The sequence below is a fragment of the Carlito syrichta genome, unplaced genomic scaffold (genome assembly GCF_000164805.1).
Source record: "Carlito syrichta isolate Samal-C Ts95f unplaced genomic scaffold, Tarsius_syrichta-2.0.1 Scaffold130382, whole genome shotgun sequence".
Lineage (NCBI taxonomy): Eukaryota > Metazoa > Chordata > Mammalia > Primates > Tarsiidae > Carlito > Carlito syrichta.
In genome coordinates, this window is record NW_007074478.1 from 82197 (window position 1) to 106874 (window position 24678).

General features: G+C 51.0%; 1 protein-coding gene across 1 annotated transcript in view; it reads left to right on the plus strand.

Annotated features, from left to right (window-relative positions):
* Window positions 1–3115: 3115 nt before the first annotated feature.
* PLB1 (phospholipase B1) overlaps window positions 3116–24678 on the plus strand; it is a gene marked incomplete at its 3' end in the record, with an annotated part of 88265 nt that continues 66702 nt past the window's right edge. Inside the window, exons 1-3 of the mRNA XM_021707997.1 lie at window positions 3116–3158; window positions 22502–22563; window positions 23762–23828. Coding sequence (XP_021563672.1) covers window positions 3116–3158; window positions 22502–22563; window positions 23762–23828 — 172 coding nt within the window. The remainder of the gene's footprint in view (window positions 3159–22501; window positions 22564–23761; window positions 23829–24678) is intronic.

A 24678-nucleotide genomic window follows, 5' to 3' on the forward strand; every position in this document is an offset into this window, starting at 1 on the left:
TTCTCCTTGTTGGAAGAAGAGGACACATGATTTACTCTTTGTTCACAATCACTAAAAAGTTTGATGTGAAGCTTGTAGTCCCAGCTACTTGGGAGGTTGAGGTGGGAGGATCACTTGAGCCCAGGAGTTCGAGACCAGCCTGGGCAACATAGTAAGATTCTGTCTCTATAAAATAATTTTAAAAATTAGCTGGGTGTGATGGTGCATGCCTGTAGTCCCAGCTACTTGGGAGACTGAGGCAAAAGGATCGCCTGAGCCAAGGAGGTCGAGGTTTCAGTAAACCATGATCGTGCCACCGCACTCCAACCTGGGCAACAGAGCAACACTTCATCTCAAAAAAAAAAAAGCTGGACTTGCACTCCCCTCTTCCTCCTCCCAAGGCCTAGAGCCATTCACAGGCTCCCAGCTCCTGTCACAAGGTCCTGGGTCTAGCTACATCTTCAACCCGAAAGAACAGACCTCTGCTTTCTTTCCTCCTGGTCTGAGATTTCTCTGTGGTCCTGCTGTTCTCTGAGCTAGTGGCTTTCCGGCTTTCTGACTGTGACCCCCATAAGGAAACACGTCTCTGTCCATCACATGCAGCTGCCACCCGTCTTCCCAAGGTATCGCTCACCTGCTGCATGCAGAACCCTCTGGTATATTCACTCCATTTTTTGGAATGGGCTGATCATTCGCCAAAATAAATTAGTGAGATAACAATGGGTTGTAACCCCCCATTTGAAAGATATGTTGCCATGTTCCATCAGGCCCAGGCTGGGCCTGAGGCCTGGTCTAGCACCCTCTTGTGGGTCCTTGGACAACTGTAAATGCTCAGCTTCTCCAGACGCCAAGAAGGCTTGAGCAGGGCATGCCCCCTGACCCTAAAAGAGAACTCACAAGGGAATGATTGCCCAGGGCTACTGGGGTTGGAGAGGAGCCTCTTTCCTCCCTAGGATAACTCATGGCACAAGTCACAGGACAAAGTTCATGACGCTGATGGAGCCCACCTCTGACTTTAGACGACATTGTCCCCTTGTTCTTGCCACTGCTGTGGGGCCCCTTGAGGGAGGGACTCACGAGTGGGTGTCTAGTGAGACTGCCCGGGAAACCACTCCCATGGCTCACAGTTGAGGACTCCTTGATGCATGGATTTTCCTCGGTCTAGAAGGACGTCCCGTCTGTCCACACCGAAAGACCTCATGAGGTTAAAATTGTTCTCGAGGCCTTTCTCACTTTCTGAATGTGCAAGCATTCAGCATGGAACCCAGTGGTCATGGAGGGGTGTGAGGGAGCCAGTACCTGGTGTAAGCCAAGCTCTCTCCACCATGTCCATATCCCACCTTCCTGCCCACCACCAGCTGCCTAGGTACACGCAGGACCGTGGCAAGTCTGTGCAAGCAAGTTCAGCAACACTACCCAGAGCCACGGGGGGCGGGGGGTGGGATGTGCTGGAACGTCTAGCATCCTTAGGAGGGCCTCAGCTCTAGCTCTGGCGAACTCGTGGGCAGTTTAGTGAAGGCAAGTGTGCAGGTGCTTGGGGCATCTGCCCGGCCGCCCCTGCAGACCTCTACCCTGGATGTGCTGCCTTCTTCCTTCTCTGTGTGCTGTCCTTTTCCAGGCTCTGGGGCTGGCCATGATGGATATGCCCATCCTGCACACCTCCGGCATGGCCAGCACCCCTGCGGTCCTGAGACTGAGGCCAAGCTTTGGGTGTGGCCAAGCAGGGGTCATCCCCAGCCCTAGTTCCCTAGCTTCCAGGAATTCCAGGAAGACCAGGGCTCCAGGAACGAAGGGCCCCACTTGTCTTTGCTTTCAGCTCAAGATGACAGAGCTATGACCGATTCCACAGATATGGGGGCAGAGCCAAGGGCTGCAGGAGGTCAGGCTCTGAGGCTGGGAATGGAGCCCGCCCTGGGGCTCAACTAGATCACGTGGTCAGGCTTGCAGCCCCACCACGGCAGGTACCAGAAGGCAGGGGGCTTTAGGTATATTTGCTCATGCTAACCAACGACGTTGTTCTTTGATATCTGTGGAAAAAACTTGAAGTTCTTTCACAATGGTGGGGTGTTTTGTTATACCTCAAAGGTGTTTTGTTACTCAGGGTTTAAATCCTGGCCCAGTATGCCCGGTGAAGACCTGGTCCAGCACTCCCAACTGTGTTTGCCCAAAGAAAACTGCTGGTTCTGTCCAACTCAGTTCCACGGCTCACCTCCCAGACTTGTGCCTTCAATTCAACATGCAGACAGTAACCACGTGGCATGCACATGGCCCAGCCCTCCTGCCAACCGTGGGCTTGGAGCTGGAGAAGCAGAAACAGACCCCTGTGTCCTGCAAGCCAGGGAGCCCAGTGGCTCTCCTGAGACGTGGCAGGAACACGTCACATTGGAGGTGGCTTTACAGTTTACAGTTGCCACCAAGTACTTTTACTTCCTGTGTGCTTGGTCTCCTGGCTTACAGCAGAGAAACCTGAGCCAAGTTCAGGGCCACACCCGGGTTCTCACAGTGGTGGCAGTTTTGGAATTCCAGCCAGCACTTGAGATTCCCAACAGATCAGCCCCTGACGCTAGCAGTTTCTGGGTGCCCACTGCTGTGGAAGGGTGCCCACCATCAAGGAAGGGTGCCCACCATTAAAGAAGGATGCCTACCAGTGTGTGAAAGAGTGCTCACCATTGAGGAAGGTTACCCACCATCAAAAAAGGGTACCCACCATTGTGAAAGGGTGCCCACTGCTATGGAGGGGTACCCACCATTGTGAAAGAGTGCCCATCATTGTGGAAGGGTGCCCACCATTGAGGAAGAGTGCACAGCATTGGGGAAGGGTGTCTGCCATCATGAAAGGATGCCCACCATTAAGGAAGAGTGCCCACCATCCCATGAGGGTGACTGTGGGTCCTGGTATACTAGTGTCTGTGACTGGCACATGCCACCCTCCGTGGACTCATCTGCCTCAAGAACTCTTTGTCCTAAATGTTAATATTTATCATTTACAGCCCCGCCACTGCCCCCTCTCAAAGGTGAAAACAGTAAAATTTATGACAGGCGCCCTCGCAGGATACAGGCGCATAAAAGCAGGAGGAAGCAACACCCCATCCATCTGCCGACGCGTCCTTCCCAGGTCCGGACACCTGCACCCGGCATGGGGCCAGCCACCCTCCTCCTGGGGCTGCTGCTGCTCCTGGGTAAGTGCACGTCTGGCCCCACGGGCGGCCCCTCTCACTGGGGCAGGGACTGGGGCAGGGACCGGGGAGGGATGCGGACTTTCGAGGGCTGAAGCGCCACAGGCCTGGCTCGAGTGCATGGAGGTGGCCGCCCCTGCTGCACAGGCTGCAGGATGCCCAGCGGCTGTGTGTTCAGGCTCCAAGATCGTGTGCGCAGAGGTGAGCAGGGTTTGGAGACGCCCAGAAGGCAGCTGCAAGGTGGGAGCACATTCAGGCAATGCTGCAGAGGCCTGGGTACCCGTTCTTGGTGCCGTGTGGCCTTGGGCACGCTCTGCCTCCCTGGGCCTTGGTCTTGCTCCCCCTGAATGAAGAACTGTGATGACTGCTGAGCAATGTGGTCATTATTATTACTGCTTGTGAGCTTGGCTTTGTTTTGTTATTGCTGAAAAGACTGAGGGAGGCAGTTCCAAAGGATAGTCCATGGGAGCTCTGTTCTACTGGAGACTGGTGAACCTCGACTGACCTGAGTGGGCGTCCTGACACCGACGCTGCGTTCCCCCCACTGCCCCTCACCCTGGCGCTCCCTGCATCCAGGTGGCAGACTCTCTTAAGCTGAAAAGGGCCTTGAAGCTGACCTTGCAGCCTCTCCAGATGAGAGGCCTGGGCCTCCAAGGCATGTGCCCAGAGCCTCTGAGGGAAAGGAGCTTGGGACAAGAGGCTCGGGCCTGTCTGGAGTCTGAGCCCCTATCCCAAGAGCCTTGGGGAAGCAGGGTGGAGACAGCTGGAGTGAAGGTGATGCCAGCCGGGCATACCGCACAAGGCGACTGTGTGTTCTCGGTCACTGATGAGGCCGGGGGGTTTCTTTGTGGTTATTGATCATCTGAAGTCCTCTTTTTTGGGCCTGTCCCAGCCTCCCCCATGCCCCCACAGGTCTGTCCTCTCCCCACTGATTTTCAGTTGTTCGCCCAGAGCTGGGTACCAGCTCCTCAGTGGTTATGTGTTGGGCAGACCCCTCACAACCTGAAGCTTATCTTTCCACTCTCTCGACCTAGGCTTTTGGTGAGCAAAATGATTTTCAAGACATGGGTCTTGCTCTGTCACCCAGGCTGGAGTGTGGTGGTATGATCATGGGTCACAGCAGCCTCCCAATTCTGGGTGTAAGTGACCCTTCCCCGCCCCCACAGCCTTCCAAGCATGATGAGCAAAATTCTTAATTTTTTGGAAAGAAACACAACCACCTGAATGAGAACCACCAGAGGTGACTTAGCAGAGTGTGATGCCACTGCAAACCGTGGCTTGCCTTCTGCCCCGAATCAAGGCGGGCAGGGAGTGGGCAGCTTTATAGTGGATAAAGGGGGGCTTTGGGTGTGCTCTGGCTGGGGCTGTTGGTACGGGGGTGCCCAAGGCCAGCTGAAGCAAGGCCTCTGATGCGGCTCGTTTGGGAGCGTATTTGACTTTCTCCAGTTGGTCCTGAGTTGGACGCAGGGGACAACAGAGAAGAGGCCATTGCCAAGCAGAGGCTATCGCCAACCAGTCCTGCCCATTTTGGGTTGGCAGCCATGGGGCCATGGTGTGGCTGCAGGTTGCAGGCCAGAGTGCCATTGTCATTATGGGTTGGCACCATCTCCTATCTATTCCCCATATATAAAAATATTTTAATATATATTATTGTAATATTAATATATTATAAAATATTTTTTTGAGTATGAGTCTCATTCTATCACCCAGGCTGGAGTGCAGTGACATGATCACAGCTCACCACAGCTTCAAGCCTCCTGTGTTAGCCTCCTGAGTAGCTGAAACTATAACCCTAATAGGCCACCACACCCAGCTAATTTAAAAACATTTTTTTTCGGTAGAGATGAGGTCTCACTATGTTGCCCAGGCTGGTCTTCAAGCTCTTGGGCTCAAACAATCCTCCCACCTCAGCCTCCCAAAGTGCTGGGATTACAGGCGTGAGCCACTGTGTCTAGCCTTTTTCTTTAGAAGTGTTTTGGCTTTGAATTTCATGTAAATGTTGCTATCAGTTTTCCCACTTCCACCAAAGAAAATCTGTTGAGATGTTGACAGAGATGGCTTTTCATTCTATGAATCAAGTTGGGGAAAATGGACATCCTTACAATCAAGTCTTACAAGTCATGACACATTTAGCTCTTCTTTAATGCCTCTCAAAAGTTTCTCTGTTACGGTCTTGCACATATTTTGTTAAAATGTATTCCTAGGTATGTATTATTTTTGCTGTTTGACAAGTGGATTTTAAAAATTTTATTTAGAAAATGTTTGCTATTAACTTTAGAACTTTTAAAATTCTAACTTTAGAAGTAAAAGTCGAAGTAAATTGGATTTTTGTGTTGATTTTGAACCCAACTCAACTTCATAAATCTTAATAACTTATGTGTGTATTCCCTGGGACTTTGTGTATATACAATCCTGCCCAGGACAGTTTTGTTACCTCCTTGTCAACCTGCATGCCTTTCATTTCTTCTTCTTACCTCCCTGTGCTGACTGGGATCTGCACTACGATTTTTCATGGAAGTGATGGTTGGAGTCATTCTTATCTTATTCCCAAGTTCAAAGGGAAAACGTTTATCTCTCATCAGTAAGCGTGGTGTTGCTAAAGCCTTTGTTTGCAGACACTCCCACAAAATTAAGGAAGTCCTATTTTGTTTCTAATTTGCTAAGGAGCTTTTTTAAGATGACGAGTGGATGCTGAAATTCATCTAATGCTCTTTCTGCACTTACTGAGATGACGTGTGACTTACTCTTTTAATCTCCTGATGTGGTGAATTAAATCAACTGGCTTGGGTTATTTTGTTCGGTCTTTGCCGCTTAGATTTATCAGAGACCACAATGCTTGTGTTTGTCGTCTCCTGGCTCTCTCCTAACCCAGGAGGGTTCCTTAGCTTTTCTCTTTGCTCCCTCCTTTTGTGTCGTTGAAGAATGCCTGCTGGTTGTGTTTGGATTTGACCAAACGGTTTCTGTACTGCTAGAGTCAGGTGATACTCCAGTGGAGATGCAACAGGGCTCTTTCCCGGACAGGCCATGCGGGAGCCAGGTGTGCTGGAAACCCCTCATGGCAGTGTTGCAGGGGATCAGCTGGCAGAGGGGCTGTCTGCCCGATCTTCCCTGGCAGACGGACCATCCCTTGTGGTGCAAGCTACCTGCAGTGCCATGCTGAGAGGCCGTGTGCCCGCCCCTCCTCCCTGTGGCTCTAGCATCCATGAATGCTTCCTGCCTGAGTTATCGCCATGGTGATTGCAAAGGGCACCTTCTATTTCTGTCCTTCCTGTTCCTCCTGCTGCGTTCATTGTCCCCATAGAAAAGAGACCCCTTCTCTCCCCCCTCAAGCTCTCCTGCTCCTCTTATGTTTTGTTTTTCATGTGAAATGCATGTAGGAGCTCTTATTAATCAGTGTATTATCATCCAAACCTGCTGTTTTTCATTTTGATGCCCAAATTATTACAGATTTGGTGGGTGACAGCGCCTTCAAGGGGACTCCAGTGTCTCCATCCATTCTACGCACTTTTTAACTTGGTGCGAGACATCCCAGGCCTCGTATTTCCCCTGTCCCAAACCTGGAATTAGCTGTTTCTTCAAGGTTGCGGTTGGTAGGGATGTTATTGGAGACCATGGTGCCTGCTGCTGGAGTGATATCATCTTGGCAGTTTTAGTGACTAAACTAAGAATATAGTTTACTTTTAAACATACAATGAATTTATACAGATCCTTTCATTGTTGGGGGAATCGGTCTTTCTCATCTCCTCCCCCATTCCATGTTTGTATTGTCTCCCGCCCTGCAAATCTGGGTGACAAACACATCAGTGACTTTATTCATTTGCTGAATCCTGCAACACACACAACACAGTACTGAAATTTCTATGACGCTAACACCACCAATGAATGACACTCACGGTTTCCTTGCCATCTTTTGTCCTTAGAATATGTCCACTGAGGGTGTGCTATCAAAATAATGTGTTCAAAGTCACTTGAACTCTCTATGCATATTTTGCTCTTTCCATGTAATCAATCTTCTATTTGACGTGGAGTGACACATGTCTGTCTGTATCTAGTTTAGTGTGTCTTCCATTCCTGTTGATTTTACCTTATTTTTTAATATGTAAAACATCAACATGGTTCAAAAGTCAAAACAACAGGAAAAGATGTCCCCAGAGGAATCCTGTTCCATCTGTAGACTTTCTACCTACCACCCCTGTAGGTTATTGATTTCATCAGCTTCACATCCTTTCTGGGTTTTTTTGTTTTTGTTTTTTTGAGTCAGAGTTTCACTATTACCCAGGCTGGAACACAATGGCGCTGATGGCCACCGCAGTCTCTGCGTGCTAGGATCAGGCAATCTTTCCACCTCAGCTTTCCAAGTAGCAAGGACTACAGACATGCGTCACTATACATGTCTAATTTTTTTATTTATTGTAGAGACGAGGTCTCGCCAGTTGCTCAGGCTGGTCTTGAACCCCTGGGCTCAGGTAATCCTCTTGCCTCAACCTCCCCAAAGTGCTGGGATGACAGCCGTGAGCCACTGCGCCTGGCTTCTTTTTAGTTATATACTCTTGAAAATATATACTCTTATTTTTCCTTTATTTATTTTGTTTTATTTTAAAGATGTGGAGTACAATTCAGGGTTAGGTATACAAATGTTCATTATGCAGGTATCCTTGTTGATAAGGTGTGCTCCTCTCTTCCCTGGCAGTTTCCCTCAACTGCCAATCCCACCCCCCTCTCCTAGCAGTTTCCCACTACTGCTGATCCATTTCTTATAGTATTATGATAATTGCTCAAGATCCGCTTATGAGTGAGAACATATGGTACACTGTTCTTTGTGTCTGTGTTAGATCACTGAGTATGATATTTTCCCTTTTTTTTTTACACAAAAAAATCTACCCTACTTTATTTTGCATCTTGATTTTTTGCACTTAATTATACACTTGGAACTCATGCTATATCAGAGACCTTCATTTTTTTTTAAAGTTTATTTAGAGTTGTGAGTTCCAAGTGGAGATTTGCCTGCAGGTGAAGTCTGGACTTCTAGCAGGCCTCTAGGTAGTTTTTTTTTCTTTTGAGGCAGAGTCTCACTCTGTTGCCCAGGCAGGAGTGCAGTGGCATGCTCATGGCCACCGCAGCCTCAACCTGCTGGACTCTGGCGATCCTTCTGCCTCAGCCTTCCAAGTAGCTGAAACTTCAGGTGCACACCACCACATCCAGCTAATTTTTAATTTATCATAGAGATGAGGTCTCGTCAAGTTGCCCGGGCTGGTCTTGAATCCCCGGGCTCGGGCAATCCTCTCATCTCGGCCTCCCAAAGTGCTGGGATTACAGGCTGAGCCACTACGCCCGGCCACCACCATCGTTTTCTAACTGCAGAATGTCCCACTATGTCTGTGTTTATCCCACCAATCTCCTGACGTGGTCATTAGGGTTGTTTCCAACATTTTGCAATTACAGACGATGCTGTCATGAATAAACATGTGCATGTGTCTTTTTCATCTCCAGTTACTCCTAAGCTATACATCCATTGTAGGATACATTTCTTTATTTTTTTTAATTTTTAATTTTAAAGATGTGGCATATGATTCAGGGTTAAGTATGCAAATGTTCATTATGCAGGCACCCTTGTTGATGAGGTGTGTCCCCCACCCCGGGCAGAATTCCGCTACTGCTAACCCCGTCCCCCCACCCCCGGCCATTTCCCACTACTGACAATCCCTTTCTTATGGTATTACAATCATTGTTCAAGGTCCACTTTTGAGTGAGAACATGTGATACTCAGTTCTTTGTTTCTGTGATAGATCACTCAGTATTATAGACTCTAAGTCCATTCAAGTTGCTGCGAAGTTCATAATTTTATCCTTCTTTATGGCTGTGTAATATTCCATCATGTATATATACCACATTAAAAAAAAAATCCTGTCCTCTTTTGATGGGCAGCACCGTTTGTTCCGTGCTTTTGCTATTGTGAACAATGCTGCAATAAACATGCATGTGCAGGTATTTTTTTCATAGAGTGACTCAAGTTCCTCTGGTTATATTCCCCATAAGGGCATTGTGGGATCGTATGGGAGGTCAATTTTTTTTTTTTTTGAGTTGGAGTCTCACTCTGTCACCCAGACTGTAGTGCAGTGGCCGCTCCCAGCCACCACAGCGTCGACCTGCTGGGCTGCGGCGATCCTTCTGCGTCAGCCTTCCAAGTAGCCGGAATTACAGGCACATGCTACCATGCCTGGCTGATTTTTTGATTTATTGTAGAGATGAGATCTCTCTGCCCAGGCGGGTCTTGAACCCGCGGGCTCAGGCAATCCACTCACCTCAGCCTCCCAAAGGCATTGGATTACAGGCTGAGCCACCGAACCTGGCTGGGAGGTCAATTTTTAGAGTAGGATACATTTCTAAAACTGGGATCTCTGGGTTGGAGGGTGAACATGCATGTGCTATTGTCAGATTTTATCAACTCCCACCTCTAAGGGCTGAACCATTTTGCATTCCTACCGGCAATGGGCACAAGAGTACTCATTTCTCCATAGCCTGGCAGTAGAGCAATCCATGTAGCCAGGCACTGGGATGTTTGCAAAGTCACATGGAAGACATAATTTTATCTTATTACAAAGTAAGTTGAGAATCTTTTTATATTTTTAAGGACTATGTGATCTCAGTGTCCCAAAAAGCAATGGGAAATGAATATTTCCCTATGTAACCGGGTGATGGCCTTTGGAAATGATACCCACATAATAGATACACACGAGTGTGTGTTCATATTAAAGAAAATTCTTGAGTTTTAATCCATCATATTAAAATTTGTTAAAGGTCCTTTTAGCATCTGTAGAAATAATCACACAATTTCTCCCCTTAGATCTATTATTATGTTAAATTGTATTGATAGATTTGCTATTATTGAACCATCCATGAATTCCAGGAGTAAAATCTGGTTGGTCATGGTGTATTTTGTTTTTATACATAGCTAGATTTAATTTGCTAAGATTTCTTTAGTTTTTTTTAATGGGTTTATGAATGAGATTGAATTACAATTTTCTTTCTTCCCACTGCCCTTCTGGACTTTGATATTAATGTTATACATTCTCATAAAATGAATTTTGGAGTATTCTATTTTTCTGTTTTTGGAATAGTTCATAATAAGAATGGAATGTTTTTTTCTTCAATATCTGATAGAACCCACCAGTGAGGCCATCTGGGACTGGAATATTGTTTTTGGTATATTTTTGGCTACAGATTAAATTTTTTTTAATGGTTACAGAACTAATTATATTTTCTGTCCTTAAATCAGTTTTGGAAAGTTTTATTTTTCTAGGACTATGCCCATTTCAAGGAAATGTTCCTGTGTTCTGCCGCACAATCTGTGCATGACTGTATTGTAACCCCTTCTGTGTATGCTGCTTCAGCAGCCATGTCCTCCTTTTTGTCTCTGGCACTGATTTCGTGTGACCTCTCCTGTTTCCTTTGATTCATCTTCCTAGAAATTTGTCCACTTTATTCATCTTTTCTAGGAACTGATTTTTGGCTTAATCAATCTCCCACTCACAGTTCTCTACTGCTGCATAGCAAATCACCCTGAATCTCAGTGACTCACGGTAGCAGCCTTTCACTCAGTTCAGTGACCCTGCAACCTGGGGAGACCTCCAGCAGTAATGTCTTGTTCCCGTTCCACGGATGCCATCTGGGATTAATTTGGAGGGTCTAAATGTCTGGGAGGTGACACTGTTAACTGGGGCATCTTAGTGCCCCTCCATGTGGTCTTATTGGTGAGACACGGGCAGCCTGGGGCTCATTGCACAGTGACTCAGGCCCCAAGACAGCACAGCTAGATGCTGTGAGGCCTTCCGGCAGGGAGCCCCCAGGGTCCTTCCTGCTGCTTTTGCAGGTCAAGGTAGCTCCAGGGCAGCCTAGACTCAGGGAGGAGGGAGCAGACTTGGCCTCTTGCTGGGAACGGCAACATGGCACTGCAGCAAGGCCTGCGGGAGGGAGGAGATGCCACGGCCACATTGGAAGCACGTGCCACAGTTCACGTTGCATGTTTGTTTCCTAGTTTGTCCACTCATGTACGTTTACCTTGGCGGTTGTAACGTGTCCTGAATCTGGCTTGACAGCTTTCATCAGTTTTGAAAGATCCGTGGCCAACATCTCTAGAAATGCTGCTTCTGCTGAGATGTCTGTGTGGCTCTCCCGCTCCATGCCCCACACCACTCGACCTCACCCCAGTGTGGCTGTCTCTCGGTCTTTCTCTAAGTCATTTCCTATGGCATGGCTCCGGGCTTGTCCATTTTCTTTCTGTTAACTGGGGCATCTTAGTGCCCCTCCACTGGCCTTGTCTGTGCCATTTGCTATGAAGTCTGATCATGGAAGATTTTTTAAATTAGCTATTTTGTTTTTCAAACTTAACTTATAATTAGCTCTTTACCATATCTGCAATTTAGGCAGTAATTTTGGGGTTCTTTGAGTGCTTTAACCTAATTTTTGTGAAAACACATGGCCGCTTTATAATTCTGCCTGATAATTTCAGGATCCGGTGTCTTGGAATCTGTTTCTGCTCTACTTTTTCCCACCAATTCTTGCTCCTAGGAGCCTGTCTCTTTATGTACTTTTTGTTATGTAAGACTCTGACGCCTCGGAACTTTGCTAATGTGTGACTTTCAGGCAGAATGAAAGTGAGTGTCTTCGAAGAAGATAGAGATGCTGGTTCTTCCAGGCACTGGGAAGTCACCCTTTGAGGATCACTTCAAGCCAAACTCTCGGGGTGTGTCTCCCTGGGACAGCCACGCCCCGTGCGAGCCCAGAACACTCAGCATTCCTTTAGGATGACCCGGCATTGCTCCCATTCTACAGATGAGGAAGCTGAGAGGTGGCATGCCCAGATCATCCCACTGAAAGGCACAGGGACTGGAGTTCAGTCCTGAGCTGGGGCCCAAGCCCACGCCTGTCACTCCCGGCCTGTATTACAGGCCAAGGGAAGGAAGAGACAAGGTCGAATCTCCATGTATGCTCTTCAATGGACTCAACCGGCACCACATGTGAAAACAGACTCCTGCTCTGAGAGTTTCAACTTAGAAGATGGAAGCATTGTCATCTCAAGACTGCAGTTGGCAAAAGCCAGTTGGTAAGAAACCACCGTGTCAAGAAAAAGACAGTTTTTGCTAGACGTTTATTTCCCTTCAAGGGGTCAGAAGTCCCCGGGAGAATGGCGTGCCTGCAGGACACCCTTGCTACCTTGGCAGTGTCCCCATGACTGGCCTGCCACGCACAGCCAGAGGTGGGAGCAGGTGGAGCCCGTCACATGGGAAGGACTCCCTGCCTAAGCTGAAACCAGAAGAGCTGACTGGAGTGTGCTCCGCGAGCCCCGGGTCCTCCTGGAGGCTGGAGGCTGGCCTCCCTCCCCTCACAGAGGACGCTTCCCAGCCTTCTAGAGTCAGACCTTTCCAAACAAGAGTGGGAAGGGGCATGACTGCTGCGAGAGGGGAGGGCTCTGCTGGGGGCACACCCCTGATGGGTGGCAGGCACCATGGCCCCGCCCCACCCCCACTCCCACATGTGCCTCCAAACGGGGATTCCTCTGGGGGCGCCAGTGCTCTGCTTTCCCAGGAAGTCATCTGTGCCTGGTGGACGTTGGGACATTGTTGTCCATTGTCATATTCATCAGTTGCATTTTGCTGCTGCCAGGGAGCTGTCTGATTGGCCCCTGCCAGGCAAGTCAAACGGAGCCTCTGGGTGGAGCAGGGGTTGCGTGAACACCCTGGACGAGTAAGCCCTGAACCGGGTGCACACAGCCAGGAAAAAGGCACCAGGGCCTGGAGGACGAGGGACATGCGTGGCCCAGGGCGCTCGTGTAAGGGCACTCAGTCGCTCAGTGGCATGAGGTCTACCTGGAATGGGGCCTGGGACAAATGGCAGGGTCTCCCTGCAGCCATCGGCACAGGACACTGAGCCTTCAGAGGACCGTGGCTTGTGACTTTCCAAACTGTCACTGCTGGCGTTCGTCGTCTCATCAGACTAGAGACTGCGTCTTCCCAGGGGCTTGACGCTGTGGCCCCTAAGTTACTGACCAGGTAGTGAGCCTGGATTGATGGCAGCATGGGCAGCTAGAAACACCCTGGGGACGTGCTGGAGAGTGAGAATCTCTGGCGGGAGATGGCCCACGTGATATGTATCCACCACCTTCTTTCTGAAAGACTCCAGCTGCAGAGAGCACAGCCCAACTGGACTAAGAAGACTCAGCCTCCACGTGGCCTGTCAGCCTCTCGCTGGAGGCTCCTGGTGCGTTGGCTGGCCTCCTGGGCCTGAGAGTCCTGAGATGTAAGCAAGTTGTTCTCAGGCTTTGCCCGCCTCAGTCACTCTAGGCCTTCTGGGCCTCAGAGCCCGGCCCACTGCCCCAGCAAGGCTCTCCATCCTTGGTGTCACCTCCCGTGGATGGCGTGGGACAGTGAATATAGCACGTGCACAGCGTCCGCATTCCCTCAAGCACCCACATCCTGGTGTTGGCACCTCCAGCCGGGCGTGACTCAGCATTCACGGCTGACCCACGCAGGGCCTGCCCTCAGGTCCACGGAAGACCCCGAGGGCCCTACAGGGCATGTGGGGCAACAGTTCACCGTCCAGGGGTGCAGGGGCATGGACACTGTCTGGCCCAGGCCCGCCCACACACCAGCACAGCTCAGTGCTCGGTGGACGGCAGCACTGGCCTGAGGCCTAGCTCCCTCACTGGTGTGGACTGTGTGCACTGTGGCCTCTCTAAACCTGAAAAATGCGGACAGGGTCATAAGCCCTGCCTCGATTCACCCTCAGGGTTGCTGTGGGGACCGCACTTCTCAAAGAGCCCGTGAACTTAATGTGCACAGAAGAGTGACCTCAGTGTCACCTTGAACTTCCTCCCTGCCACCCGGGAGATGCGTCTTCCTTTCATCTGGGAACAAGCCACATCTTGCCTGGGCCCAGCCCGCTCCTGCTTCATGGCCAGCCTCCTCTTTGATCCTCCCGACAAACCCGTGCAGGAGACAGGGATACTGGTCTTGTTCTCTTTTTATAGACGAGGAAGTCAAGTTCAGAGGAATTCAACGCTTGATCAAGGTCATAAGAGGCTGTCTTCCCTCCAGGAAGGGGCAGGGGCTGGAAGATGGTGCCCTGGACACAGTATAAGCAGCCTGCATCAAGGAGGCCCGTGAATTAAGAGAGCATGCTTGCTTTGATTTTGCTGAGATCACGCCCGTGTGTGGCCCGCTGCTGAACCAATGCAGGTTCGGTTCCCTGGTACAGTTGCACTAGTGCCCTTGGAAGCTCACAGACGCCACTTGAGGGACTTCACAGCCTCTGCTATGGTGTGGCCAGGCCTTCGGGGCCCGGTGGTCCATGCCTCTGTGTTGGGGGGCCAGGCAGCAGGGGGCCAGGTAGCAGGGAACGTCCTTCCCCAGGGAGGGCCCCGCGACGTGACTGGCCCAGGCCTGGTGCTCTTATGGCCTGTGGGTTCCAGGCTGCAGGATCGCAGCTGTGTCCGGGGGGGGGGTCACAGAGCTCATACCCCTCCCCTCCATTTCTCTGAACACACACAGGTCCTCTCTCGCCCCCTCAGGGAGGAAAAGCACGTGTTTTGCCCTCACTGCCCTTCTGGGGCAGGCATTATCCCACAACCTCAACTCTTTCCAGGACCATGAGCTTGCTGTGGAAACAGCCTCCTGGAAGGGAGACATTCCCGTGGGCCTCCCTGGGAAGGTTCAGTGGTGTCTCTCACCACTCGCGGGTGCCATAAGAACAGGCAGGACATGGCCTCCCTCATGCCTGTTAGGAAGCAAAGGATGTGCATAAGCACTCACATCACTCCCAGAGTCAGAGACCATGACCCAGGGTGCTGAGTTTCCAGCTGGGTCTTGGGCCTGGCCGTGTAACACTCAGATGCCAGGCACAGCCTTTGTGATGGCCAAAATCACCACGGACGACCTACTTCATGCCAAAACCAGGTGTTTCTGAGCACTGTGTCATGTGAAGAAATCCCAGAATTCAAGCCTGGAAGGACCTGAAAGATGGTCTGTGCCAACCACTGCGTGGATGCTGAAATTATCATTGTTTTTTATTTTTTTTCTAAAGAGTCAGGGTCTTGCTATGTTGCTCAGGCTGGTCTCAAACTCCTGGCCTCAAGCGATCCTCCAGGCATGGCTTCCCAAAGTGCTGGGATCACACTCAGCCTGAAATTATAATCATCACAGCTACCAATTATACCAATTACCAAGGGCTGTGCCCTCACCACGAGTCTGGGATTGCCCGCACTTCATCCTCAGGGCAAAGACACGAGACAGGCATCATGGACCCCACCTCATGGGAGAGGAAGCCGAGGCTGACCAGACCACAGTGTCCATGCCTCAGCCCCTTCCTCGTGTGTGTGCTACATAATCTTTGGTTCCCAGCCTCTGCTTGGGCCAGTGCCCTGGGGCAGCCCATCCTTGCTCAGGGAGTTCCAGTCCGTCCACCGAGGGGCAGCCCTTCCCTGGGCTAGGCCCAGTTTGGGGCCATGCGGAGGAAAGCAGCACCCAGGCCCTCAGACCCGGCAGGAACTTCCTGTGTGTCTCCCTGGCCGCTCTGCCTGTCCTTGAAACCGTGCTTAAATGGCATGTCTGACTGTGGGCATCTCCGTGGGCCCGGCCGGTTCATGTTTCCCCCTCCTTGACTTCCCTTTTGGATTGAGTATTTTTCTTTTTATACATATAACTTTTAAAAACATGTCCATAGCTTTAGGGGAACAAATGGCTTTTGGTCCCATGACCGCCCTGTATAGCGGTGAGGAAGCCACCACTGCCCACCGGGCACACTGCACCCGACAGGTGGTTCTCCACCCCCCGTGATGTGCTCTTATTGTTTCCATGTCACCACCCCACGCCCCACATCAGCCTGTCGATCACACAGCTTTCACTATTATTTGTTGTCTGAGACATAACCTGCACCCTTGACTTACTAGACCTGAATCTGAATCAGTACCTTCATCACGGCCCAGATGAGGGAAAGGCCTTGGGACCATGTACCTCCACCTCTCTCCTCCAACCCTACCTGGGCAGCGGTTAGCTCCATGTGTTTTGAACTTCATGGCATGCTGTGTTTATTTATACAAACTGTCTGAAAAGGTCAAGATGGGGACCCTCGAGATCTGAGCCCCGTGTGTCCTCCACCCCACTCTTCTCCTGCTTACCGTAAACGTGTGTAGAAGCGAGCCTCCTTTTGAGGCCATGCTGAGGCAGGCTGTGGTGGGTCCAACCTGTGGGCCTGCCAGCCTTTGTCTGTGAAGGAAATGCGGCCCTGGACTTGCCACGCCCTTGCCCGTCCTGCGCTTCGCTCCTTCCACATTGCCATGCCCTTGCATCAGGGCCTCTTTCCTCTAAGCATGTCTGGGTTGCTCCACTGCCTCGGGGCCCCGTGCCCTTGATGGGACATCAGCCTTGACCACAGCTGGGCTCCCGCGTGCAGGGGGCGTTTTTCTCCTGCGGCTTCCAAGATTTTTTCCTCTGGTTTTAGAACCACACCCAGACACACAGACAACTGTAGTTGTGTGTCTCAGTGAGATTCTTCTTGTGTTTATCCAACTTGAGACTTCTTCCAGCTTCTCGGATCTGTGGTTTGATATTTTTCAACAAATGTGGGACATTCTTAGCCATATATCTTTACATCTTTTTCTGCTTTCCTCTCTGTCTCTGTCTCTCTCTTTTACTCTTGCTCTCCCCCTCTCTCTCTCAGCTTCCTCTGGGGCTCACATTATATGTATGTTTGTATGTGTGATGCTGTCTATGGACCTCTGAAGTTCTGTTTTCTTCTTCCTCTTTTCCTCTGTGTTTCTTAGAAATGTTCTTTCTAAGGACCTGTCTTTAAAGTCACTGACCCTTCTGTCACCACAAGCCCTCTGCTGGTGGTATCATCTCAGTCACTGCACTTCCCGGCTCTGGGATTTCCATTTTGTATCACTTCTATTTGCTGTCATTGTCTTCATGCTTTTCTTTGATTCTTTGACCACGTATATAATAGCTGCTTTGAAGACTCTGCCTGTAAAATCCCACATCTGAGCCCACTCAGGGTTCGTTTGCTTTGACTGCTTTTCCCTGAGGAGGGAACTCCTCAATTTCTTGGCATGTCTGGTAACTTTTGTTCAAAGACTGGTTGTGCTCGATAAAATGTGGCAATTCTGGATTCTGTGTTACATTTCTGAGGTTTGTTTTTGTTGTTGTTGTTTTCTTGCAACTTGCCTGGGCTTAAACTGGGACATCTGTCTCCCTCCTGGTGTGTAACCACTGATGTCTTTGCTGTTTTTTATTTCTTACTTGTGTTTTGTATCCGGGTGTCCTAGAAGTCACCTGAGTCTGCATGGTCAGTCAGTGAGTTGAACAGAAGCTGTGCTTAAAACACCTTGTGCCCATGAGGCTCTTTACTTTCTCTGAGTGAAATGAACACAAAGTTGCAGCCAATTCTCAAGTCTCCCTTGGTTATAATTTTACCTGGAGTTCTTCGGTCTTCCCAGCACACATATAGATTTCCAGACAGTTGGGCATACGTGGAGGCTGTCTCGGGGTCATGTGGAGGCCATGTCCGGGGCCTGTGTGGAGGGATGTCTTGGGGATGAGTGGAAACTGTGTCTCAGGGTCATGTGGAGGCTGTGTCTTGGAGATGCATGGTGGAGATGTGTCTCAGGACTTTTCCTTCCTGGACTTCCCATTAAATTCCCAGCTGGACTGCCTCTTGCCCTACCTGGCGACAGGACTCTGACCCAGCAAAGCTGAGGATTTCCTGTTACTCCGTGCCAGCCCAGCCCTTCTTGCTGAGCTGATGTCTGTTGTGTTTTAATTTTCTCTTGGTCTGGGGCTCATTTATGTTGCCTCCTGGTAAGTTTTTGCATTGAAATCCAGGCATTGTGTGTGGAATATGGGATAGCTTTGTGCTCTGGGGGTGATTTTCATCCATAAAGTTTTCACTTTTGCTCTTGGCGGGGAGTGAGATAAGAGGGGATCGCCTTAATCCAGTCAGGAATCAAATGCACTCAGGCCGGGGCTTCTGTCTTTCTCCAGGCGAGTCTATTTCCAGTTCATCCCTACTCCGAAGTCTTGCTGCTTAAGTCCCAATTAGAGCCTGGAACAGTCACCAGAGCCCCTCCTCCTGAAAGGTGTCGCATTGCTGGCGGTTTCCTGGTTCCATGAAGCTGCCTGACGCTCTGCACAGCGTCCCGGTGTGTCAGTGGCTGGTTTCTGATGCTCGTGGTTTGACAGAGGCTTCAAGGGTTGAACTGGCACCACGAGTTGGGCTCACTCTGCACGTCCATTCTCCCTGGGGTCTTGACTCCCCAGGTTCTTGCTGTCTTTGTGACTCTCAGCAGATGTGCACACAGAGAATGTGGGGAGGCATAATAGAATATTTGCAACAGGAAGGAAAAAAAAAAGACCCAGAAGAGTCTGTAACAGTGGCAGGAAAAGGTGTGCCCCCCTCCCCCATTGTCTCAAAAACAACCTTCTCTGAGACCCACTAAAGTCTCCCAAACCTGACATCAGGGGCAGGAACTCCCAACCCAGCCCAACTCTAAACATCTGAAACATTGGCTGTTGTAAGATTATGCTAATAGTGATCTCCATTTCCCCAGATTGTTTTGATAATGAAATAAGCGCACCTTTCATCATCATTAACATACTTTCATCATCATGAACATATTTCAGCATCTACTGTATACATGTGCTGGGTTGGCTCTTCTGCTTATTTTATTCAATGTTTAAGACTTTCCAGAGCTCCGAGCATATTTGCTGTCCTAGAAGTCTAGAAGGGGTGCAAGTGCTGGAACTACAGACGTGCGCCATCACAAACAGCTAATTTTTTTGATTTATTGTAGAGAAGAGGTCTTGTCATGTTGCCCAGGTGTTCTCGAATCCGTGGGCTCAGGCAATCCTCACACCTCTGCCTCACAAAGTGCTGGGATTACAGGTGAGCCCCCGTGCCCTGCTGAGGAGTGTTTTTTAATCTCTCCTGGGCTTGAAACCTGCAGGACCAGGAGCCACGTGGAGTGGGGCATTTCCCAGAGATCCTGGGTGCCTGGCAGCCGGCAGCTGCACCCTTCACCTGCGGAGCCTGAAAAGTTCAAAAGGGCCTGCAGGTCGCACCCAGCCGTGCAGTTTGGGGTCATGCCGGGCTCTAGGTGGGGGCCTAGAGCCACAGGTCACTACTGGCCACCAGGGGCGCCATCCTCCCTCGAGGACCTTGTTTAGTACCAGGCTGGACAGGGGTCGGCTGGCAAACTATGACCTGGGGCCAAAGCCAGTGCTGCCTGGGTTTTGTATGACCCGTGAACTAAGAATATTGTATATATATGTACACAGAGGCGCATATATGTATACACACACACACACACACACACACAGAGTGCCAAAAATGTATACATTTTAAGAAAGGAAAAAGCCAATTTAATTACAATTAAAATTGTAATATGCCACTAACAAACATCACGTTTCACTTCTACAATTACAAGAGGTACTCAAAGTGGTTACCATCAGCGTCCAGACACTTATGATGGCGAACATCTCTTAGCATCTCTTAAAATGTGTCTACATTCTGGCACTCCTGGTGTATGTACATACACACATACATTTGCATGTGGACATCTGGTTGTCAAGTACCACTTGCTGAAGATCATCCTTTCTCCACTGAATGGCCTTTACTCTGTTACCAAGACCGGCTGGCTGCATTTATGGGGTCACTCCCAGGCCCTCTGTCTGTTCCATGATCTATCTGATCCCTTCGCCTGCCAGTTGCCCTGTCTTGACCTCTGCAGTGTCACGGGAAGTCTTGAAGGCAGCATGCGTCTGTCCTTGACTTTGCTCTCTCCTTCTGTGCTGTGTGGGTCGTTCTGGGTCTTTGCATCTTTGTGTAAGCCTTGGAATCAGTTTGCTGGCATTCGCAAAGATTTCTCCTTTGTGAAATAGTTGGGAACATCAAAACAAGAGCATTTTGTGCTGTGCGAGAATCCGTGGACCCACGCCTGGCCTCCCTCCGTCAGTGGGTCTGCTCATGGTTCCCCGTGGCTGCCTTCATGCCACAGCCGCAGAGGCGAGCCATCAGGACAGAGACCATGTGGTCTGTGAAATCTGACATATCAGCAGCCTGCCTTTGCAGAAGAGGCTGGCTGGCCCTGGCCCAGGTCCCTGGCATGTGGCTCTATGTGGCTTGTTGGCTGTGAGCATGGCCCGTGGAGTCAGTGGGGCTAGGCCTGTTTTCAAACCCCGTCATGGTCATTTGCTAGTCGTATCTCCTTTAAGAGGCCACTTGATCTGTTTCCCATCTGTGTAGTGGAAGGTCTCAGTTTCCCATCTGTGTAGTGGACATGATGGTACTCATCTCATGGACTTGTTGGAGTCACAAGTCATGAGTTGTTTCGTGCATGTATGCGGGACCACGTCTGGACATGAAGCCACTTTCACGCACTGGCTCTGTGGACATTCTCATCCTGGCTTGTACAGGGCAGCACCAGCCTCACCTTGAGTCTCTGTCCCGCTCGCTCACTCCTCCCTCCCCTTCTGCAGTGGTGTGCGTCCCAGAATACACCTGAAAGTCATCACTTCAAAGACCCGCCCTGGGGCTCCCAGTTGCTCCCGGGCTCCCTGGGCCCTTCAGCTCCAGCCCTGCCAGGTCCATGCCCCTGCCCACCCATCTCTGCCCTCTGGTTTCAGGCCCTGCCGTGTCTGTGTCCCTGCCTGCTCGCCCAGCCCTCTGGCTTCAGGCCCTGAGCTCCAGCCTTTCCGGCACTCTGGGCTGGCCCACACCTCCATATCTTCCCGTTGTGGGGCTCTTTCTGCCTAGAAAGCTCGCTTCTGGGAATTTTGGAAGGTTACCTGGGAGCTGGAATGGGTGACGGCACCACGCCCTGAGCAAACTTTCTGTGGAAATCAGTGCCCGGCTCTGTGGGGGGGGGGGCACAGCATGGGAATCTGCCATGGCTCCCATGAGCCTCTAGATAGGTCCTTACAGGTCAGCAAGGAGCATACAGAAGAAGGCTGGGCTGATAGGAAGGGAGCCCCTCCCCCAAGCTGGGTTCCCTCTGGCATTGCTGGCACCCTGGGGGCTCTGGCAGGGTGTACTCACACTCCTGTGGGGGGGAGGGAGGGGAAGTGGGGGCCCGGTCTCTGCTTAAATGTCAGTGTCATCCATGTATCATGTAGTGGTGGAAATGAGAATCAAGGTTACATAACAGTGAATGGCACTCACGTTGCAAGATTAAACACGCTGTCAGGACACGCAACCACCCCGTGGTCATGACTGAGAGGAACGTGAGCCCGGGGTGGGCTCAGGAATGTGAACAGACCATCACTTTGACTGTCGGAGCAGTGGCATCATGTGGGGGGAGCTTCTTCCCTTCTTTTAGAGTGCTGGTAATTTAAAAATACTATTACTTATATAGTTTAAAAACATCGTATGGGAAAGCTCACCCACTTGTACACTTAAAATGAATTCAGGCCAAGCTCGGTGGCTCAGCCTGTCATCCCAGCACTTTGGGAGGCCGAGGCGAGCGGATTGCCTGAGCCCGTGGGTTCGAGACCAGCCCGGGCAACTTGGCGCAACCTCGTCTCTATGATAAATCAAAAAAATTAGCCGGGCGTGGTAGCGCACACCTGTAGTTCCAGCTACTTGGAAGACTGAGGTGGAAGGATCACCAGAGCCCAGCAGGTTGAGGCTGGGGTGACCGTGAGTGTGCCACTGCACTCCAGCCTGGACAACGGAGTGAGACTCCAACTCAAAAACAAGCAAAAAAAAGGGTCCAATTTATCATGTGGAAATTATGACTTAAAAAGTTAAAAAAAAAAAGTCCATGTTTTAAAAGGCAGACCACAGGCAGAGTCTGGGCCCCCTGTCTGCCCCCACGCAGCAAGACCCACGCAGGCCCCTTCCGGTGCTCAGTGCAGCCAGGCTGCCAGGAAGTGACGGCTCCTCCCTGAGGCCGCCTCACCCTTCAGGCTCTTCTGGGGTGTCCTGGACCTCCCCCGCCTTGTCCAGATCCCCGAACAGCAACTGTGTGTCCAACCTCCTTCCTTTGAAGCTTCTGCGCTTTGCTAGAGCAGACACGCACAGCCCGAGCGTGATAGAGTGTCACTGCCGCACCCCCCCCACACCCCAGATAACTGTTTTGCTTTTCGTCCTGGGATTCTGCCTAATCAGTTGCATTAATAGAAACACGGTGTCCCCAACAATGGAGGTGACTGACAGAGCAATGGAGCTGGGCTTTCCGAACACAGGGAACATGACTGGGCTGGGCACACAGAGCGGGCTGGGAGGAGGGCCACAAGAGACACGTGTTTGGGTGGGAGTTATTCCAGAACAATACCCTGAACTCCTTGTGCTGTCTTCAGAGACCACCCAGATCCTTGCCTATCCTCGACAGAACACGCTGGAAGGACAGCCATGGCCGGAGGTGAGGCTTTACCCTGGTGGGGATGGGGGGATGTGGGAGGGTAGGGAGCATGTTCCCTTGAGTGGGGCCCTCCAAGTCCTGGAGTCCTGGGGCCGCAGCCCTGCCTTCCCAGGACAGCAGCAGCCTGGCGGGCGGCACCAAATCTCCCGGAATGCAGGCTCTTGGGTCCTGCAGACTGAGCGGACAGCTCCCAAAAGTGTCCAGAGAGGGCAATAAATGGCCTGTTATCTCTGTGGACCTTGAAGCAGATGGGCGTGTTATCAGAGGAATCTGGGCGAGGTCTTCCCGGAACACACACCAGATAAGGGCTGCAAGGAAGCCAGCGACCCGGGCGACTCCAGGCGGCCTGTCCTCTTGTTTGTGATGGGAGACACAGTCTTGTCTTTTCACTGCACGCTGTTACCCATAGTCATGTTCCATCCTCTCTTCAAAGCTGGGGAGAAGACACACCCTCCCTCCCGGCCCTTCCAGGTCACCCCGTCGGTCCTGACCCTCCCACACCACCCCTGGAAGCAGAAGTGCTTTGGGCTCTGGGTACCAGCATCTCAGGAGGCCTGGGGATCAGGAGCACTGGGTCTGACTCTCCTTTGGGGCTCAGGACACGGTGATCTGTGGGGACACGAGTCCCCCAGCTTCACGTTCTCCCAGTTTTTAGCAGCAAGTGAACACGACGCCTAGCGCATTTGCTTTTGTGAGTCACCTTATTAAAAAGGGAAGCAGAAAACACTAATCAACAGAGGTGGAGGTGTCTGTTCTTCTATTTTTAGTCAAGATACACTGGGTCACTGCATAATGATTTATTTTTATTGCGGCAAAAATACACAAACATAAAAGTCACGCTTCTAACCATGTCTCAGTGCACAGCTCAGCATCACACTCTCAGACTGTCGCCCAGCCGTCACGCCGTACCATCCCAGGGCTCTTTCTCAGGACAAGAACTGGCTTCCCCTCCTCTTCTTTTCTCTCCCACCCCTGTTGGAGGCATCACTCATTGTCTGTTGAAGTCCCTGCCCCAGGCACATGTCCTCTTTCGAGGCAACCTGGGTGTCGGGTCAGAGAATGTGGCTGTGGACGCAGCTGCGTCTGGTGTCTGAGCCTGGACCGAGCTAGTTCACAATGGCATCTACACTGGGTTTTCAGGCCTTGCCTGTTTCCACACATGGCAGCTGATGCTTCTGGCGTTCGGTTTCTGTTGCAGGCCCTGAAGGAGTCTCCCTTCCCATGTGACCCAAGGAAGCTGGGCTGGAACCTACCCTCCCAGTCAGGTGGGTGACCCTGGCTGTGACGGGAGGGGCCCGGAGGCTCCCGCCTGAGTGCTCCTGGGCACGTGGGCCATTCAAGCCCCTCTCCCTGCCCCCCGCCCCTCTGCTGCCCTGATTCCCTGTTGATCTGCAGAGTGACATAGCCCGACGCACACTCAGGGTACTGCCAGCCTGGCCTCCTCGCAACTGACCTGAGACAGGGTGGACACTGGAGTCTCGCCTGCCTGTGGGTGGCCAGCGTGTAGGAGCTGGAGGTTGGAGCATGGTCCCTCATGTGGCCTCCCCATTCCTAGAACATGGTCACGATGGCAGACATTTTCCCTGTAAAGGGCCAGGCTTGTCCGACAACCCTGACGCCATGAGGTCTGCTTCTGAGTGGGCACAGGGTTCGCCTGTGTCACTTGGGACAAACTGCACCTGAGTTTTGGGCTCACATGATATGGTGTTCCCTTGGGTACCCAGGTAATTGTGTTGTTACTTTCCTTCCCTGGCCTCCTCATGTCAAGAGGCTGTGTTAGACTGTGGATAATCGTTCTCTTTCCCTGTGTGTGTGGTGCTGACTTGACCGGGTGTCGGGTCACACATTGCTGTTCTGTGAGGACTTGAGGTTGGAAAGTGACCAGGTATGCTTCAGGTCGTGGCTTCCTCAGGAGTCTACACAGCACGTTTCAGGACATGTCTGCCTCCGGGGTCTACACAGTACACTTTATTTAGGACATGGGCTCCTTGGGGGCTGCTCTGAAATGCCCTTGTAGCCCACCGGGGAGTGTGGCTGGTGTTTTTTAGTGAGCCGTCATTTCTTTTTTTTTTTTGAGTTAGAGTCTCACTCTGTCGCCCAGACTGGAGTGCAGTG